Source organism: Bemisia tabaci, chromosome 6 (genome assembly GCF_918797505.1).
Source record: "Bemisia tabaci chromosome 6, PGI_BMITA_v3".
Lineage (NCBI taxonomy): Eukaryota > Metazoa > Arthropoda > Insecta > Hemiptera > Aleyrodidae > Bemisia > Bemisia tabaci.
In genome coordinates this window covers 966,183-987,445 of record NC_092798.1, presented here as the reverse complement: position 1 = coordinate 987,445, position 21,263 = coordinate 966,183, and the positions used below count along the sequence as shown (strand labels likewise).

The window sequence follows — 21,263 nt, the reverse complement described above, 5'->3', positions numbered from 1 at the left end:
AGGTTGAAACTGCGAGAAAAAAATTTCATGTTTTATTCCGCATCAGGTTCAGTGCAGAAAATAAACTTGAACCCCTCTCTTCACAGACTAATTTCTTTCTCTCGACTTTCAGATTTTAACCGGAGAAATTACTTAAACGACTAGTTGGACTTAAAAATATTTTTATCTCAATTTTTTCGAAAAAGTGGGTTGGTTCCTTTCTGATAAACTCGGTCCAATGCTCCTCGCCTCAAGCGCATAGAAATATTTTATGAATAAACACTGGTCATAGCGGAAACCAAGCGCGCAACTATTCGAACTCCGGAGTAATCTTGTGGTATCACATGGAAATGTAGGATAATTTTAGGTTTTTGCCTGTCGCAAACTGACGTTTATGGATGTATGTAGGTATTGTACTCGCATCGTTCAATGCAGAAATCAAGCGCGCAACTATTCGAACTCCGGAGTAGGTATGTGGTATCCCACGAAATTGAAGGCAAATCTTGTTTTCCCGCCTTTCTCAAACTACTGACGTTTATGAATGCCGCGATATTCATATAATTACAGGTTTAACAGAAACCCCATTTGGACGTATTTCTGCCAAACAGAACCAAGTGTATTATGACGTGAGCCCTCTTATGCACATATTCTTATGGGTCTCAGGGCTTACTTCTTAATGCGCAGTTCCGTTTGGCAGAAGTAAGTCCATTATTATACTTTCTTACCTAGATTATCAGTGATGATTGATGGGAGAGAAGCTATACAACTCCATACCTTTCAGATCCGAAGGTTTTCCCATTTTCCGAGAAACGCTCAATTTTCCCTCGCATCAGAAGGGCAAATTTCATACTTCTAGCGAAAATTCTTCCAAGAGCTAATCATTTGCTGAATTCCCAAAAATTTTCCGGGTTGCCTTAAAATTCCTAATAATTTCTAAATTCCTCATTTAACCCGTATTTTATTAGATATTACGAATTCAATGGGAAAATTAAATGGACGGATTTGATGAAAATGAGCCTAACTGTCGTTAGTCGTCTAATTTTTGTCCGATGTTTTATTCATTCCATTTTTTATTATGTTTAATTCTTAAAGGCAAAACTATGAAACTTGAAAATTTGTAATTATATTTTTCATCATGAGGACGGAAAAATTGTGCTGGGTCCACACTGTACCGCAGTGAAATCATGGCAAAACAAACTGAACTTCATTTTGCAATTAAAAACTTCTATTTCTATAACTCATTCATAAATGGGTACTCTTTTCGGCATATCAACGGTGTAAGTCGGCAATCACATAACTCGGTTTGCAACGTCGTAGACTTCCTGTCATACTTCATTTGCGCTTCATTTCCTCTTCGCGCGAAGAAAATTCTACGAAAACTTCAAGGAATGATGTCAACTTGTTCTCCTTAAAAAAAATAACATAAAGGCGGAGATTTTCAGACACCGCATGCGAGTTATGCGATTTCCGACTTACACCGTCGATATGGAAACTAATGGCGTTTGTGTTGTTTCTAAAATGAGCCAGAGATTGTAGATCCTTATTCGAAAATAAAGTTCAATGACAAAAATTCGAAATCTCCAAATTCCCAATTCTTCCATCCTGTTATTTTCAATGTTCCGGCCACATTTCTAGTGTTTTTTTGTTTTTGTTTTTCATACTTTAAAGTAAACTCATAGAAAGTCTAAAGGTGTCGAGTTATTTAATTCTCCATCAAAAAAATTATAACTAGGCAACGTGTAATGGAGTCAGTCGAATCCCGCTCAAATTCGTCCAAATGTAAGTATGTAAGGCTAAATGAGTCATCCCTACAAACCTCAGTTGATAAGGCGTTATTGACGTAGGTTGGAAAACTTTTTTGAAGATGGGAATTGAATTCAGGGAAAACTCGCCGTGTTTATCTTGTTCCTCTCTGTGACATGAAAAGCTTTGCCCTGGTGTACTCTCTGTCTCGTTTGGGCTTCTTTCGTGGAAAACTCGGAAAAATCATTGATTCAGCTCGCACCGCAACGCGACGTTACAGGAGCGCTCTCTCATTAGGATGTCCTCGTGGCGTGCCGCTTCCTTCAACTTTTCGCGTTTGATCTTCCAGAGGGTCCCGGTCCCTTTAATGAACACGCCCACCGCCCACCCCCAATCCCTCACTTATTTCAGGTGCCTCTAATAAGTGCTTTAAAACCCTCTCGCAAAAATCATCGAAATTTGTCGAAAAATCATCCGATTCTCTAAACTATCTAGCTTCATAATGATATTGTGGGGAAATTTTGATAAGCTTTCACTTTGCTTTGCCTATCAGATGAAATTGTGGGTGCTGCAAATGAATAGAGGATCAGAGGGTGATCAATGAACAAATAACTGGCTGAACAAAGCGGTAGTTTTTTGCCTATCAAACAGAATTGAAAGTTAGGTTGAAAATCGATTCTTCTTTGTGTGGAATCTGCAATTACACTCTCCCTAAATGAAGCACCACTATATTTAAGGGAGAGTTAGGATGAAGCTAAGTTACCTAAAGATAAAAATTGCCACTACGTCACAGAAAGTGTTTAAGGATAGATAAGATAGTATATTGTAAACTTGGAATTAATGGGGAAAAATCAAACTTTTAGGTGTAGCAACACGAACACTGAGCTTGGCGAAGTGGTGATCTCCGTCCCTTAATCATCACTCAGATTCAACAAAACTTGACGAACCTTGATTGTATGCAAGAAAAAGCTGTGAAAGTCGTTTTCATGCCTTAGTAACCACGTTTCTTGAGCGCACGTTCAGAAAATGAGAAAGTCATGAAAAGCGGATTTGACAAAATATACGCTGAGGCAGGTGTTGATATGACCGACTACATGTTTACTTTTTTTTCTTCTTTCTTTTTTTTTGAGGAGAGGTGCCTTTTGATCGATATTTATGTCATGGGGACGTCTCATTTGAAGTTATCGCGTCGAGATAAAGTCAAGATCCAAGTTCGAAGGAGTAATGAGATCAGAGTCTCAACTTTTAACACAGTGCTGCCATGAAGATACGGTAAGCAACGCCGAAATCGGGGTATTTCAGAAAAGGGTCGGAAATCCAACGATAAGCTTTTTCAGGGATATGAAGACAATTTACAATGGCTGAAATTGAAGTTACAATTTTTTTTTCATTCTTAAATGCCCTTTAAAAGTATTTACAATGTTCTTTTTTCTTCTCCTGTTTCAGATTCAATATGACGACCGCACAGTTTGGCCCAACCAAAGTTCTGCAGGTAGCAGGCTTACGAGCAGAAAATGCACGTTGAATGCTGAGCGTACACTTCCACAAAAATTCAGATCTTCTCATGTAAGTTCGTAGACCTTTCTGAAGTTACGGAGGTCTTGTTCCTTAACTATGCCTCAGTACCTTGAATTTTTTTTTTTTTTTTTTTTTTTTTTTTTTTTTTTTTTTTTTTTTTTTTAAGAAATCAGACAAAAATGAATGGATATGAGTCCATTTAGTGGTTCAATCACATTGACGCTTTGTGAAGTCTTGCTTGATTTGTTTTACTCATTGGCGACTGCATGTTTTGCATATACTTGTAGAAAAACTTCAGGAGCTCTTTTCAAATAAAAAAGAAAATCTACCAAAATTAATCGTATTTAAAGGAAGGTGTACAACCATTCTCTAATGAATAGATAAGTTTTCGCATTGAGCAAAATGCTCCTGTCAAGTGTGCCGTGAAGCGATTTTTTTTCCAATCGGAAATTTCTATAAAGTTACATATAAGATCTCTTTGAGGTAGGAGAAATACTGTTTGAAACAAGGTGTTGCGTTGTAAAATTTCTGTCGCGATCTATTTAACAGGCAGGGCCGGCTTTACCTACTTGCCGCCCATGGGCCGCCTGTATTTTTCCGCCCCCTTCTCATTCGTTTTGAAACATCAATAGATCGTATTCGACAGTGGTTCGATGTATCGTTTGGTTCAAAACAGTAGAACATAACCTCTAACAGAAATTTTAGGATTTAATTCGGAAAAGCTGAAAATGATAAAATTCCTAACAATTCCACTTTTCATTGGCATTTTGTGCTCGAGAGAATAATAATTCGATCACATAAGACCCGTTACCTCAGATTTCTAAATTGACTTTTGAGGCTATGGTTACATATTGAACCAATCGATATCAATATAATCTCACCTGTGTGATCTGTCGAATACGATCTATAAAAACCATCAAGTGAACGTGCCGGTGGAGGAGGGGTGTATGAGACGCGTCTCTTGGCCATATTTTTTGTGAAAGCCCTGTCAACATTAACAAAAGTTTAGTTCCTTAAATCCATCCCTGTTTGGGCAAGGCCTTCCATTCATAAAAAACGAACGAAAAAATTATGAAAGAACAAACATAAACGTGGTTAATAATTTTAACTTCCGCCGCTGCCCGACCGCACTGTGTTGGCGCAATGCATGAAGTATTTATGCAGTCTTGTAGGCGCTATGCGTTTCACGCCGACCGCTGCTGACCACACTGTTTGGCGCAATGCGTGAAGTATTCATGCAGTCTTGTAGGCGCTATGCGTTTCATGCCGACCGCCGCACCGCTCCGTTCCAGGTCAAATTGCGTGTTTGGTTTCTCGCTTAACTCGACTAATTAAAGGTGTTGTCTCTTGTATCACCGAAAGACGACAAAATTAGAAATTACAATACTTTCACTCTCAAGAAATGAGAGATTTTGTCGCCTTTTCTCGTATGTAATTTATCTTCTGAATCCGATTTTTCTCTCTCTTTTTTTGATACCTACATTCAAAAAGATTGAAAAATTTCCCGCCCCCTACATTTTGCCGCCATGGGTCGCGGCCCATGTGGCCACCCCCTTAATCCGGCCCTGTTAACAGGAATTTCCCGTTGATCATTTAGGAAATTTCCTCGAGTGTGAGCAAAACTTTACAACGTTGCAATGCATTTACGCCCCTCTGGCTCAAAGCTCGGCAAGTAGAGGGCACCTACGCCTGATCACCCTTTTATAAAGGAGAGCTCATAACAATTCGTTTCGAGGTGATCGAGATTTCCACTGGCATCAGTCGGTTCTCCTTTTAAAATGAATCACATCCTGTAGCAAGGAACAAGCAATTCTGACTTATTTTAGAAACAATGTATGTACCATTAGTTTCTCTACTTAAATAGGTTGTTTACTGCAAATTAGAGTCGGAATTGAAGCTTACCTTTGCCTTTTTCTTCTTTGACTCCTCGTACATTCCTGACGAGGACTTCGTGTTCTGTCTCTTCGTAGATTTCTGCGAGAGCGGACGCGATTGAGATCACTAACACGGCAAATATGAAATTCCACCACTTCATCTGAAACAAAAGAAAGCATTCATTTCCATTAAATTTCTTTCAAAATTTCTAAAACAATGAGATATACCTATTCAAGATGTTCCTCCACTCATACAAATGTTCGCGAGACGCCTGGCCCTGGATTCATGTTTCCAACCTGCTTTGCCTCCGAGAAAAAAGATTGGTAGAATTTACCATTTCTTTCACACCGTGTTTCACACAGCGTCAATGGACCACTAGACAAGGTACGAATTTAAGCATTCTAATACATGTTTCTTCACCAGAATTTCACGTAGAGCACGATTCGCACAATGAAAACTAATGAAACAAACTCCAAACGAAGATATTAACGTTTTTATTTCACATTGGTTACGAGGAATTTGAACTGCCCGCTGTCAAGAAACTCAAAGCTCTACGTGAGTCAAATCGAGCACTACAACGTTTCAACAAGTTTCTCAATCGAGTAATGTTCATTTTCCACCATGTGTTGTTCAAACTGTAGTCAATTTTCTACAGTTGAGCCAAAGCGTCAAGGTTGAGGTTGCCAGATTTATATATCGCAAAAACTGTCATGATAACGTTTAGCCCACGATGTGAATCACGTAGAGCATTGAGTTTTAAGGAGCGGATGGTTTGAATTCACGCATCAAGAATCATTAAATATCTTTGGAAGGAGTTGATTTCAGTAATTTTTTCTGTGCGCGTCGTATTTTACGTGAAATTTTGGTCAAGACAAATGTATCAGAATGCAGAAATTCGTACCTTGTCTAGTGGTCCATTCTGCCAGAAGAAAGGTAAACGTTACTATATACTGGTATAGTAACCATTCCTCTGGCAGAATCTACTTTGAATTCTCGCTGTGTAAAATACAGCGTGAAGGAATGGTAAATTCTACCAATCTTTCTTCCCGGTGATGCCAACTGATTTACCCATAACACTACACAACCATATCCCGATAAAATGCTATACGAGTAGATAATCAACCAGCAATGCTATAGTAAAATATGTCGTGAAAATAACATTAGACTTCGAAAATTAATTCGGAACCTGATTGCATTGTTTGTATGAAAGAATTACGAAGTTTGTAAAATATTTTTAGTTTCTGGAAAGCTCCATTTACGGAAGCCAATTGGCCGAAAAGTCATATCACACCCATCATCAACAACAACTTTGCAAACACTCTGTTTGACACGCAAGACTTAATTTGACGAATTAGTGTGGGTAGCTTCGTGATTGGACCCTCATCGGTCATGATGCGGCCAATCAAATGCACGTATTTGCTGTCAAACGGAGCTATGTGCATCATGACGTGAGCCTTTTTTTGCATATATTCTTATGGGTCGCAGAGCTCACGTCTTGGTGCACATGGTTCCGTTTGACAGAGAAGCGTCCAAATGCTCAGAAAGTCGCTTATAAATCATCAATAAGCAAAAAAGAGTCGATGTCCAAAGTGCAGTATCTCCGCAATTACGCTGTCTTAAACTTTGTGTTCCTATTTTATTTTTACGGAGAGAAGCAAAGCCAAATTCATGGCTTGAAATTTACGCGGAACGTTCCGATAACAGGGAGGAGCTATCAAGGGAGTGTTCACGGTATCGCGTTGACTAGTTTTTCTAAGAGAAAATAAATTATGACCGGAAGTTTGCAACTTCGCAAACGAAAGTCGCGGTTTCGCTTTTCGGCTATTCCCAGGTAGCATTTTACAATGGCAAAATCGCGATATTTTGAAATTAAGTTGCGATTTGTTTACGATTGTTTGGCGATGAATTCGCTAGGATTATCAACATCTACATTCTATTATGAGCGATTATCCTCAATCTTGTCGAAATTTTATCTCAATTTATTACGATTTTATTGCAAATTCATGCGATGAATGTGCAATTTATCGCAATTTTTTATCCTTTAAAATTTCAATTAATCGACGTCGATAAAGTCGCGATACAATTTCCCATAAAATCTCAATTTATTGCGATTACCGATCTTTGGGATTGTAGGGTTTATCTTCGAACTTAACTTCTGTTTAACCGCTACATTTCTTCGAATGAAAGTATGCGCTCTCAAAAATGTATATTCTTTCATCCGATCTTTGTTTTTGTCCCGAAAGGGTGGGTCGAGACCGTTGGGGGGGGGGGGGGGGGGGTGTTCTCCCGCAGTTCCTCGGAGCTCGCCTTGATTGCATAGAAGCGGGCGGATCGGAGTTGGGAGTCCTGGAAATGCTTCGTGCTTCCGATTTCCTCGGCAAACTGCATGAAACCGCTTTCATTAATATTTCAGTCGTAAGTCGATCATTCGGGAGGGGGGGGGGAAGGGGGAAGGATGCGCAAAGAGATAAAAATTGTAGGGAAGTTGCTGAGATAAACCCAAGCGTACACGCCACTGTTTCTCCCTGCTCTAGCGTCGCGTCGCTGTGCTGAATTGTTAACGCTCCGTCTCCAACGCTCTCCATCTTCGATTGCCTCGGGTTTCAGGTACACCAACTTAAGCAAAGAGATGTCTTCATCTGAGTTCACCCACGCCGAGGATATGTTTTGCCCCAGGAATCCACCTGAAATTTCCTCATTCGGGGTTAAACGTCCTTGAAAAGTCCGAGGAAATCCAAAAAAATCTACCCCACCGACAGGTTAGGACACCACTTAGAAAAAAAGTTGCATGGATCTAGAGTCCAGTCTCTTAATAACATTGACAAGAAAAAATACTCTCGATTCAATCGGATTTTTGCTTCAATCGAGAACCGAGCCTCTTAATTTAAGCGGATTGCTTTTTGAGTCTAGCAAGAATCCGATTGAATCAAGAGTATTTTTTCTTGTCATTGTTTTCAAGAGCCAGGACTCTAGATCCAAGCGACTTTTTTTCCCGTGCGGAAATTTCGCAATGAAACTTTGAATGTTCCTAGCCAGTTAATAATTTAAACAAGTTCTAATGGAGAATTTGCACGAAATTTTGTTGTATTTTTGCATCGGAGAAGTGAGCCATGTTCGCAGTGTTTTTTATAATTTTTTCTCTGATATGAGAAATTGTAGAAAAAGTGAGGGAGAGGCGAGGCGTACTTTGCGATGTATCGATTGATCTGCCGTAAACACAGGGTGTTCGCACCCTGGTAAAAATTGGTGTTAAGAGCTGCGTTTCAAAATACCATAGGAATTCTTCTAGCCGGCTAAAGAAGGCTACAGAAAATCATATAGCTGGCTGTAGAATGCGGAGAAAATCATACAGCCGGGCTATACGAAGCGATAAAAAATTATGCAGCCGGGCTATAGTTCCTATCGCCGGGCTTTACACTTTATAGCTTGGCTGTTGATTTTTCGCCGTCGATTATAAAAGGCTATAAGAAATTGTTTAGAAATTCGTGTTTTGGAAATCATTAAGTTTGATACGAAACCACCTTAATATTTACAAAGCACACATTATATTTTCCTTTAATACATAATTTTTTTTCATCAATTAAAATGAGAATAATCCATACAGGATGTGCAAAAATTTCAAAATCATGAGTTGAATAACGCTGACTCCGCCAGATTGAATATTAGAGCCTAACACAAAGCGGAGCGGCGACGTACTGGCGCCTACAAACCTAACAAGGATACTTCACGCATTGCGCAACGCGTGAAGTATCCCTGTTAGGTTTGTAGGCGCCAATGCGTGTTTCGCGCTGGCTGCCCGCCTGCCACGGCGGTTGAAGCAACTATTTCACACCAGAGGTATTGCACAGTATCATACGAAACTGAAGGCGCTCTAATATATTAGTAATAGCAGGCATCCATCAAAAGTACGGAGCTTTCCTCGCAAAATGAATCAAGATACTACGGCCCAAAAAGAGAGCAGTATTCCAAAAACTCACTAAGTCCTAGCATCCGTAATTAGTAACGCTTAGCATACACTTTATCGCCTGGCTGTTGCTTAGTCGCCATCGGCTATAAAAGGCTATAAGAAATTGTGTAGCCGGCTATAGAAGCTATTGGAAATCTTACAGCCGGCTGTAGGTCTATGGTATTTTGGAATACAGATTCTACTGCCAATTTTTACCAGGGAACGAATACCTTAATTATCGATTCTTAACAGCTTCAAATGAGGAGATATCGAATATCGATCATTCACGCCTCGTGATGTCATTAGGCGGCATTTCCCGTCGAAACACATGCATTTTGGTAGATTTAAACATTTGTTTGCATAATATCCCTCCAGTAATGGTCCCTCCAAAAAGGAGTATTCTGCGTGCTTTTTTTTTTTTTTTTTTTTTTTTTTTAATAAACATTTTTGAACTGATCTTCCACTCTTTGCAGGGATTTTATTATAAATAATATTAAGAAATGGACAGTTATTAGGAGCCCAAGTAAATGGTCGATCATTCTTTTTTCTTTTTTTTCCAAAAAAAATTATAAAACGGTCTTCAACTTCTCAGCAATGCTCTGTGTAGTCTTCGTTCTAAATTAGGTGAAGAAACGGACGTAAGTAAGTAGTCCAATAAATAATGGATTTTTTTCCTTCTCCTTTTTTGTAACAAAATTACGACTGGAACCTGCGGAAAAGGAGGAGAGCTCGTGACTGAAAAAGGCGTAAAACTCAACGGGTTGACACTGGTGTCGGAGAAAAAATGAGCTGAGAACGGTGGAACGAGGTATAAAGCGAAGAGCGGAGCGAGGCAAAGTTACTTTTCGAGGAGTTTTAAAGTCCCGTCGCGTAAAACTTAAAAATTGGTGTTTTAAACAAGATCTGCTCTTGATGCAAAAAGTTGAGTCGAACGTCTCATAGCGGGCACTTAAGTTCCTGTTCCACCGGCCGCACCACCGGCGCGGCCTTTAGATCTTCGCACAAACGTTGCCGTTTTTTCGATTTCTAGCTTTAGTGAACGGGAAATAGTGTGACAGTGGACGTGATGCCCTTTGGGTAAATGGAAAAGCGGAATTTTACATTCTATGAACCGGAACTAAGCGGCAACTGTATGCGGCACTTATGGAGCTGTGAGCACGAGACAAGAGCGTTGTGAACAGGGCTCATGAGTTTGACTGCATTTTGCAATTTGGAACTATAAATTCTGGCTCATCTGAAAAAACACTTATGTGTATAGGGAAACTAATGGCGTATACATTGTTTTTAAACCGGGCCAGAATTTATAGTTCCAAATTGCAAAATGCAGTCCAGTCAAAGACCGCGTAGCGCCTCGGGATCGCTCCCGTCGGCTCACTATCTTTTCCGCACCAAGTACATTTGTGGTAATTTTTCCGATTATCTTGCCGCACAAAATCATTTTCCAGCAAATAATTTTCTATTGTATGTGGCAACGTCGAGAAAAATATGAGGCATATTTAAGAAAAATGAGTGAGCAAAAAATAATTTCAGGCGGCGACGATAATCGGAAAAATTACCACAAATGTACTTGGTGCGGAAAAGATATTCTGCCCTCCCGTCGTTGCCGCTGACGTCACTGGCGCTTTACGAGTCCATTCATTCTTACGGTCCTCAACTAACGAGCACACCCCTTCTTTCTCACCTGTCTCTGGTTCCGTTTGGCAGAGATACGAAATAGAATACAAATACAAAAATACAAAAGAAAGCAATGCGAATTATTTTCGGTATGAAGACTGAAGATTCATGCCATGAGTTGTTTAAAAAACATAAATTACTAACATTTCCAGCAATGATAATTTTAAAGAGAGCAACATACATACAAGAAAACTCCAAACAAATTACAAAATTATCAGATCAGCACAATTTTAACACAAGAAATAAAAATAAGTTCATAACACCAAGAGAAAACGAGTATGTAAAGCAATGTTTACTGTGTTACAATGCACTTCCTTTGAAGGATTTAAAAATTGATGATAACACGGAATTGCAAAAATTCTCAAAATTGATCACTGAATTCCTAGTGGAGAAAGAATTCTACGCAGTTAGAGAACTGGTGTAGACGTTTATTCAATCTAATTCACTTGAAAAATTGTCCAATTTAACTATTAGGTATGCATTTTTCTAATTTTGAATGTTAGTATTAAGTTTAATCTAAGTTGACCCGTTTGTTTGCCTTTTTGAGCATTTTTTAACGAATAAAGTGATTTCTATTCTATTCTTTCTATTCTATACGTCCTCTTGTGTGCAAGTCGAGCGTATTTTCTTGAAATCGCGGCAACGGTGAGGAATCTGAACTTAAAGTTTCCTTATCTTGTCTCTGAAAGTAAACGGTGCCGCGAGAAAAATGACTGTAAAGTTTGCAGAAAAGTTCCGCGAAAAGGTATTCGTCTCTTGCGCACTCCAATTTCAAGTCTGAATAATCTAGTCTGAGCTTGCGGTTTCCGCATTTATCGGGAAATTCAATTGCTCTCACATTATTATATCAGTTTGAATAAACTTGGATTCCGGAAATGATATCGGGGCGCTCATACGTTTCATGCACCTGTTCACGAAAATCCCTCGTATTTTTCTAACTTTTTCCACAGTCGTATGTATCAATAAATTTTAGTTCCTACCGTATCACTCGGAAAGTTTTGCGAAACTGAATTTTGAAATTCCGTTTAGTCGTCGCTGGTAGTTGCACCAAATTTAGCCAAGAGGAACCGATTACATACACATGGTGATGAAAACACCTGCGGAATGATTGTTGAAACTGATAGACAAAGCTATTAAGCTATTATAGACAAAGAAGACAAGCAGAAATGGGAGGGATCCGGATCCTATCGGTGGAAACGGATGGTTGCAATGACAGAAGAGGTAAGTAATAGACTAACTAACGGCAACCCACAAAGACCCTTTAGTTAGCCCATCATTTTCTACCTGCTTAGTCTATAACAGCATACTTTTTAAACCAATAGGTTTGCTCAATTTTCCGTTCGTCTTCTTTGCCTACAGCTTTGTCTATCGATCTCAACAATCAGCCCGCTGTACCTATTAGGAAACCACTGGGGATCATTATGAAAATAAACGTAGAAGTTAGTTACCATCTGATAAACTGGACGTATTTATGCTAAAAGGAACTATGTCTCACGCAAATCCTATGCTCATAGTTCCTTTTAGTGTAAATACGTCCAACTCAGTCTAATGTTATTGGCCTTCGTCGTGAAAACTTCCGAGAATTTCGCGATGTAAATATTTAGTGAAGCTTTTCATGCAATTGCCAAAGGAAGCTCTACCTTCCCAAAATTTTTGGAGCATGAAAAACTTTCATATTTTTACTCGTATTTGTCAAAGGAAATCGCGGACTCGTCGCGGAAAACGGCTCGCAAGACACGCGCTCTGAAAACGACGTATTTAATCGAATATTTTCCGTTGAGGGTGTGCGAGCTAGAGGCAGAAAGTGAGCTCTCTATGTCGTTCCTCAGACGAAACACATCTCGATCCTTAACAATTCTTCAACGTTGTAAAATTTTCGACCGTAGTTTCCGCATTTTGATCGGGAAATCGCAAAGAATTTCTAACTGAAAATTTCACGGGGGTTGTTTCTGACCTGACACAAAAATTACACTGAAAGAAAAGGATTTTAGGATTCACCGATTTAGGGTGGAGCAAAATTTGCTTCACTTCGTAAAGCTTTCTTATCCGTGCACGGTGTTGAATCAAGTGAACGACTAGCACGAATTGCTACACCGATTTGCTACATCTGCGCGCCTTCATGCAGTTAATCTTGCATCGAGAAGCTTGGAAGTGTAACTGCATTTTTTGGTATTGGTACTTTGCGAACAGTAAAAATAGCTCAATAGTTAGGCTGAAATAGCGGAATTTACGGAAAAATAGCGAAATTTACGGAAGAATAACTAAAAAGGTAACAGACGTAGCTTTTCAGAGAGCAAAATCACCTACACGCGTGTGTGTAAGTTAGCTGAAATTTGTGTAGCGATTTTACCTGCATGGTTTGCACGTTCGTTTTTTAGCTACACCATGCCATGAAATACCCGCGTGCACGGCAATTTCAGCAATATTTTTTTTTTCAGTGTAGCAAAATTTTAAACTCAGGAATATCTCTCATATTCAATTTCTCGGGCCAGTTTTTACAATCTTAAAATGAAGTTAAATTCTTTTGTGTCAAAAACAGCGCCCTGTCGCAAAACCAGCATAAGTGGCACTTAGGTACATTAGAAAGGCTTAAGTTACGTACTCATCTTTTAGTTTTTTCAAAAGCAGCCCGCGTGATCCTTTTCCCTGTTTTCAGTATACTCTAATGAATTTTTCCCTGCTTATTTTTTCTTGTCATGGCGCGAAACTCAAAACATTACCCTCAAAGACATCGATTAAACGTGAAAACATTGCGATGAAAAATGATCGTTGAAGATTTGGAATAAAATGCATTTCAGAGCCTGTGAAAGCATCGTCACGAGCTCTGGGCATTTCGAGGCGGTGGTAGCTTAAGTGCTTTATCAGTTGGGAAATTAGCTTACAGGTGAACGGAAGGCACTGGCGCTTGCCCCGGTTACGAGGAGATTTCCCGCGCAAATGATAATTTCCTTTTCATCTCGAAGCCGCCACCGCGGGAAGATATCGTATTGTGCCGTACCAAGGAAAAATGCCGTATAAACCTTAAGGCGTTGCCAAATTGCTTTTGATAAAACGCCGATTTCCTGGTAAACTTATGAATATTTTCATTTAAATTTTCAGATAATATTTTTCGCAATTTCACCGTAAAAGTCCCTGAAAATTTCAAGGGAAAACATTCAAAACTTTCCTTAAGAACAACATTTTTATCAAAATAAATTATTTTATGAAAATAAGTGAAAAAATAGCTGCTTTTCGCCATGTGGAACCTGCAAAACTGCATGACAGATGCGTAGTGAAACGGGATACAGCTGTAAATTTCTGAATTTCAACGTGTCGTTATTTCCTCTCATTAGTTTCAACGACTAACCCGATCGATGTATTGGCTGATGGTTGTTGGTGCAGAGGTTTTGCAAAATTTTCTCTACTAATTGTATCATAATTTCCACTTGACTGTAAAAAATTGTGACTTCTCTTCGTGAAAGTTTCGTAATTTTGCCAAATTTTTGCTCATAATCTCGCGACTACACATGATAAATACTCCCAAACTGCGGTAGATATTTTTCGATAAAAAAATTGAAATAAGGCAAATGAGCTCTACGTCGCTTTCAATGTGAGAAAGCTCAGTGCGCTAACGTATCAAAGGTTGATGTCAATGACTTTTAACTCGCGGAAAATCAACCTTCTCTTGCCCCCCCCCCCCCCCCCCCCATTACTATGAATGATTGAATGCTACGTTTTTGTCGCACGTATACAAGCGTGAAGTTATGTGCATCATTCCCGAGGCAGTCGCGATTCTCGCAGTTAAGTTAGGGTTGTATCCCACCTAACAGCCCTCTCCTTCAAGTCCAAGGAGAGTCAATTCTTCATTCTTTATCTTGTTGGGGCATATGCGTCATACCAGCCAAATTAAAATCATTCATGGGGACACTAAAGCATAGGAGGCAGCAAATTCAGAAGGAAGGTAAAACATTGCAAGAATTAAAAAGAAAAAAAAATTTAATTCCCTATTATTAACCTTTGCTCAGCAAATGTGGCCCAATCATGACCCTAATCAAACCCCCTTTGTAGGTCCAATCCAAAGGTTCAATAGGTATGATCAGTTCAAGCTAATTTTTAATTTTTGGGGAGGGGGCAACAGAGAATGAATCCCCCAATCGCGTCTCCATTGAAAATTTCGCACTTTATGAAGGCCGCCACGTTGGCGTAGAATCAGGGACCTGCGCTTGCCTCCCCATCGACCTAAAGCGCCATCTGTTGAGAAAAGACATAAATCCCAAGTGAATGAGGGAGGATGTAAGGGGACCTTCCTTATTACCAAGAGAAAGGACGGAACGAAAAAAAACCCAGGGCTCCTTCAGTGGCTCGGTGTGCTTAGCGATTTATCGATTGATCTGTCATTTAATCCTATGGAAAATGATCGATAAACGGGGTGTTGGCAACGAACACCTTAATAATCGATTCTTTAGCGCACCTTCAAATGGGAATATACCGATATTCGATTATTCAAGCTTCGCCACTGGGTTCCTTTTTTCCGGTTTCGGCGAGCGGAATGCCGGCAAGCGAAAAAAAGTGAAATCAATTTCCGACGGGTGCAAAAAATTCCGGAAAGCGGGCGGAAATATAAGCGGAGTGGGAGGGTGCGACTCGTAAAGAGGGCTTTACGGCGACGCGACGTAACGACCTTTTTTTATTCAGAGCCGATGATGACTCGTAATAATATAGGTCGTCGTGAATATAAGTTGTAGCCCGGGATTCTTCCCGCGCTGAAGAGAAAACTTTGCACAAGCTCTATGATTCCACTCCTCATTCCGCATCGGAAATGGAACTTTCTGCCCGGTGGACGGAGGACAATGATCGTTTTTCAATAATTCATTTTCTTGGTGGTAGTGTGGTTTTCTCAAACTTGACGGGTGAAATTTCGGTGAGCGAGTTCTCTCATCTCAACGGTGCTTATTCCCTTCGGTGAACTTGAAAACGCTCCTACATGTAGAAAACAGCTGAAAGCTTCTCTAGTACAAACTAAAGTCCAAGTATCAGTGCTCTCATTCCATGCCCGTCAAAAGTTTCGGGATTCCTAATTTATAGATTGTGTCGAAAGTTCCGAGAATGTTCCGGAAAGTGCGAAAGATCCGGAACATCTCCAGAATTTCAAAATTTCCGGGAAAAATTCAGGAAAATTTCAAAAGTTCTGAATTCGGAACTAATTCCGGGAAAGGGGAGAACTGCCTTTTAGACTGAACGTAAACTTTACTTCTGCGGTTTACTCAGTAAAGAAAATACCACATCTTGATTGGTTCCCGCATTCTTGGCCTCCACAGTGTCACGAACGGGAATAAAGATTGCATTTTCACCATGCAAAGATGATATACAACGACTCCATATAAAAAGACTCTTATACAAACGTATTGCAGCCTTCCCGCTTGTTGTTGTTGTTTTTTTTTCTCCTTTTTTTTCATATAGACATGTTTTACCGCAAAAGCAAAAAATTCCAAGTAAATAACTTCAAAATTCCAATATTTTTCAATGTGATGCATATATATCTCCGTATGAAAAGAAGTTGCTGAAGAATCGGTCATGGATAAAGCCTTGGGCCTGGTGGCGAGCTTAGCCTAATTCTGGGGGGCTCATGTCACCTCTTTGATGAATCTCCCTCGTGAAGATGGATCGTGTGACGCGCCGAGACATCCCGTCGCCGTTAAACATTTCCTCGGCCGCTTTTACCTCTCTCCTCCGGATTATAAATTAGATTGTGGCTTTTCAAATTCGAGAGCCTTTTTCCCCCCTTTTTCCGCGGCACAGTGACGATAATTTAAGAGCTGTGCATCCATGGTCGTCTTTACTTCAATACGCGCCAAGTCGATATCCCGGCATTAACCTCCATCGTAAGAACACGTTGAATGGGTCAGTTGCGCTAGTCTCACAATTGTATTTTGATGCTCGATTCTTGTCGAGCAGCTTAAAATATTAAGACCCAAAACCCGGGTCCAAACAGCAACTTTCTTCGTTCAATATTAACCGAGATATCACGCATTGAAAAATTTGGTTTATGACGTCATCCACCGCGATAGTGACATCCCTAGTTTCTTCCACCTTAGTTTCATCCAAGTAACATGTTGAGCAACCAAAGCAAATACAGTAGACTCTGGATTATCCGGATCGATTTTGCAACCATGTAACTACGTACGCATTCCAATAAGTGAGCGGATCTGCGGAGAAGCGGTCGCAAGGCATATCGGCGCCTGCAAGGCTGAAGGAATACTTCACGCATTGCGCCAAACAGTGAGGTCGGCGTGGAACGCATTAGCGCCTACTAGATTGCATAAATACTTCTCGCATTACGCCAAACGCAGTGCAGTCGGTTAGTTAGCCTAAAACGCACATTAGCGGCTACAAGACTGCATGAATACTTCACGCATTGCGCGCTTTAATCGTTGTATTGTAATTTATCGTTGTCGGCTACCATTCACAATCACCATTGAGTCGTTCAGTTTGGCGTTAACCTTTTAAATTCGTGTTGGTATGCACATGATGTATACATAATAAGAATACTGTGGTGTTGGTTGGTGGTGTTTGTGTTTACTATTATTATCTGGATTTTTTTTATCCGGATCGGGCCCGGCACCAATTAATCCGGATAATCCAGAGTCTACTGTACGTGTTTGCCTGACTGATGAAAGCATGGTTGAGGGAACTACGGGTGTCACTACCTCGGTGGATGACGTCACAAATCGACTTTTTCAAAACGCCATGTCTCGGTTAAATTGAACCTAGAAAGTTGCTGTTTGCACAGCTCTTATTATTTTTAGCTATTCTATTAGGATCAAGCATCAAAAAACGATTTTGTGACAAGCACAACTGACCCATTAGTCTAAAGTGCAAAATTCACGTTATGGGCTAGTGCTAGGCAAGACTGCCGTAAGTGTTATCTTTTACATGCTTTCATAGTTGCGTTTTGGACACACGACAATCACATTTCAAAGTTAGAAATTATCAGGATAAGAAGCCGTTTAACTTCAAAATACAGATTTCATTGGCTCTCTAGCGGAATAGTGCTCTTTACGGCTGTTTCGTCTGAAACAACGTCAATTTTTGAGCATTTACGAATTTTCTCATAGGTCTTGTTTTCATAAGAATAAGACGAATTTTGCTATTTCAGCTGCGAATCAGTGATTTTATGGGCTTTAGATTAAACGAAATTTCGACGTACCTAAACTCCATTTTGAAAATTTGAGATTTACAGTTACGGCTCTCTTCCCTATCCCTATCATAGGTTGGTGTCGCAGAGGAACCGGCCATTTGATGCATTCCCACTGGAAAGCAAGAGGTTAAATCTATGAAGCGCGCTTTTCCTCGGAGATAACCATTGCTGCACAGAGGATTTTTGTAGTATACTCAACGAATTGTAGGCGCAGTTTAGAGTTGACTTTCAGTTGCAATAATGTAAGGAGAACGAATGTGCATCATTTGAGGCTCGGAAACGAAGACGGAAAAACGTCTGAGGGCTAGAAATATTGTTCTCCGAACGTCAAACCTAACTCCATCATCTCTTGAGCCGTGAAAAGCTTTGAATTACACGGACGGGAGGGCTCATCCGACGGTGTACTTGAGCGCTTTTGTCATCCAAGGGAGAAGATGAGAGATAGAGGTGCACTTGCTCCGACGAATAAGTGAGCACTCGGAGGCATTCACATACGTACTTGGGCTAAAAGGACCTATGCCGCACGTGAATACCGTATGCACATAGGTGGTTTTAGCAGGGACACGTGCACATGTGCCTCTGACGTGCACGTCCCGCAAAAAACTGAATAGCAAACAAGATTGAGATCAAATCTAAAATATGATGCGGCTCCCGGAACAAGACAGCCTAATGCAAATTTAAATAAACAAGTATTTCTTTCCCTTTTTCCGTCCAACAAACCTGCCCCCCACCCTTCGTTGCCAGACGTTGCCATATCTCCCTCAATACGAAAGCACGAATTAAAGGCAAATATTGTGAATACATACCTTCAAAATTTGCAGACGATTTTTTCGCAATTTCATCTAAAATATCTGTAAATGTCGAGGAAAAATACGCACAACTTTCCTCAATAATACATGTCTTATCCGGGGAAATTTGGCAACTCTCGAATACTCATGCGGCGTTTTTCCTTAGCACGGCCGGCAGCCTTTTCGCCTTTCCCCAGTCCTAGCTCCCCAGCTCTTTCTATAAAAAAAACTGGCGTTACAGATTCTGCAAAAAATCACCTATAGATTTGAAGTAGGTTCGGATCAATAATTAGACTGCATTTTGCAATAAGGAACTACTTGTTCTGGCTTATATTAGAAAAATCATATGTGTCACGAGTATCCAGCCAATAAAAACCGCTCCATTGAAAATTTTTCCTTCGTTCACTCAGATATTTTCCCCTGAATGGTTACATTTTAATCCCCCCCCCCCCCCCAAGGGACCGGGGACTACATCTTTTAATAAGAAACCACCATTTCTCATCTTTTTCAGAAACATTGAACGTGCCATTAATTTCTCAAATATAATGTTTTTATAGATGCACCAGAATTGGTAGCTCCTTTACGAGGTGTAGTTCAGTTTAGCAACCGGGCGCGGCGGTTGGCTCCAGCCGATTTGTTTATTCGCATGCATGGGAGCACGGGATCTCGTCTCGCCTGGCAATCAATTTCCCCTTTCCACCCTCGGGATATTCTTGACCCCGCGTGGATCCTCCGGAATCATATCAACCCCCCCCCCCCCCCCCCCCCCCACAACTCCGCACTCGATTTGGATATCTCGCGATTCCTTCCTTTCCAATTCATAATTCCACTTCCGACTCCATCAAGTCAACACATGTCTCGTCCCACTCCATCCGTCCCGGGAAATCGAACAAATAGACTGCATTTGGCGCTGAGGAGCTATACTTCCCTGCTCATTTTAGAACCGACGTATGTATCATTAGTTCCCCCCATGCAAATACGTGCTTTCGCGGATGAGCCAGAAATTATAGTTCTCGATTGCAAAAGTCAGTCCAAATAAAGACATCGTTGAGAAGTAAAGGGCGTCGCTTTTTTTCAAGAGGGCACTATGCAATCGGAGTGTTGGAGTCGATGAGAGCCGAGATGGATCACACTTTGCAATGGGTCAGTTGCGCTGGTCTTAGAATTGTGTTTTGATGCTTAGTTCTTGTAGATCAGCTGAAAGTAATAAGATCTGTCCAAACAGCAACTTCCTACGTTGAATATTAAACGAGGTATCGCGCTTTGAAAAATTCGGTTTATGACGTCATCCATCTCTGCAGTGACAGTTTGTCCGTTCCTTGTCAAATTGCCACTAATCATGCGAAAGACTACAAGAAATCATTTGGATGATTAAAAATCGACCGATTACCGTCAGTTGGTCTAACATGAGCCTCGGGGGTAACATGAGCCGTTTGGGGATTTTTTTTTCTCTTGCCTGTGGCAGCACTGTTGCGAAAGTAAACAACGAAAACAACAACATGATGTGATAGTGGCGTGTCTTGGCGGAATTTCAATGGTATAGAGACACATTTTTCCATCGATAAGAAATTTTTATAAATTATTTAGTTTTTAGAATTTTTTGCCCCTTTTTCTACCTCTGAAACTAACCTCCTTGAAAAGTGACTATCGATAATCACAGAATAATTTCGCCGGTCGCCGAACCTCACAAATACCTCCAACTTTCATGCCCATGCATTGGATTTTGAACATTTTAGTTTTTGACCGATTTTTTTTTGGAAAAACCAAAATTTTGGAATGTTGGAGGTAACTTGAGCCACCCAATTTTCGCAAGTCCTCCAGGAACAATCTATACAGTAATGGTTTTCATGATACATTCTTAGTAAAATTGGCATTCCTTTAGAGCATAAATCAACTCCTTCACGTATCTTTCATATTTACTGTTCGTCTTTTTAAGACTTGTATACTATATATACTTATATAAGAAAAAAAAAGAAAAAAACACTAAGAAGTGGCCCGAACTGTATGTAACAAGGTGGAGAAATGGTGCTGAGTCCACACCATTTTGCGGGGAAAACAAAGCCAAAAAGTTCCAAAAATTAAAATTAAAGTCAATATTAATTTTATACTTATATATATACTACTATAAATAAAAGTGAATCTAACGTAGCCCAAAATACTACTATATATATACTTTTTAAGAAACTTTGACTGATCTCTCTTGACTTTAGGTCCCATTTGTCTTGTCGGTGTGCCTTTAAAGTAACTTAGTGCTATTGATTGTTAAATGATTTCCTGTTAGATACAAGGTTTTAGATGTTAAATGTATTTGTTCGCCTGAAATTTGACGTAAATTGTAGGAAAATTAAAATTTTGTACGTTTTTAGCCTGGTTTTTAATGTTTTGTAACTCAATTTTTTTTTTAAAAAACTTTTGGGAGGCTCATGTAAGCCTATAGTAGGCTTACATGTGCCTTTAAATTAAAAACAATAGGGTGGCTCATGTTACCCCACCTTGCAGGTAACATGAGCCACCTCAATTTTTTTTAAAAAAAAAATACCCAGTTTGCTGGAAAATTTTTTCA

General features: G+C 40.0%; 2 protein-coding genes across 2 annotated transcripts in view; one reads left to right on the top strand and one right to left on the bottom strand.

Moving 5' to 3' along the window:
* LOC109033851 (uncharacterized) overlaps nt 1-5,135 on the top strand; it is a 55,462-nt gene extending 50,327 nt beyond the window's left edge. The window contains exon 5 of the mRNA XM_072301377.1: nt 3,169-5,135. Within this exon, the coding sequence (XP_072157478.1) occupies nt 3,169-3,300 (132 nt within the window). The 3' untranslated portion in view covers nt 3,301-5,135. The remainder of the gene's footprint in view (nt 1-3,168) is intronic.
* Nucleotides 1-21,263, bottom strand: part of LOC109033850 (uncharacterized) — a 69,174-nt gene that overhangs the window by 30,902 nt on the left and 17,009 nt on the right. Inside the window, exon 2 of the mRNA XM_072301376.1 lies at nt 5,143-5,275. Within this exon, the coding sequence (XP_072157477.1) occupies nt 5,143-5,275 (133 nt within the window). The remainder of the gene's footprint in view (nt 1-5,142; nt 5,276-21,263) is intronic.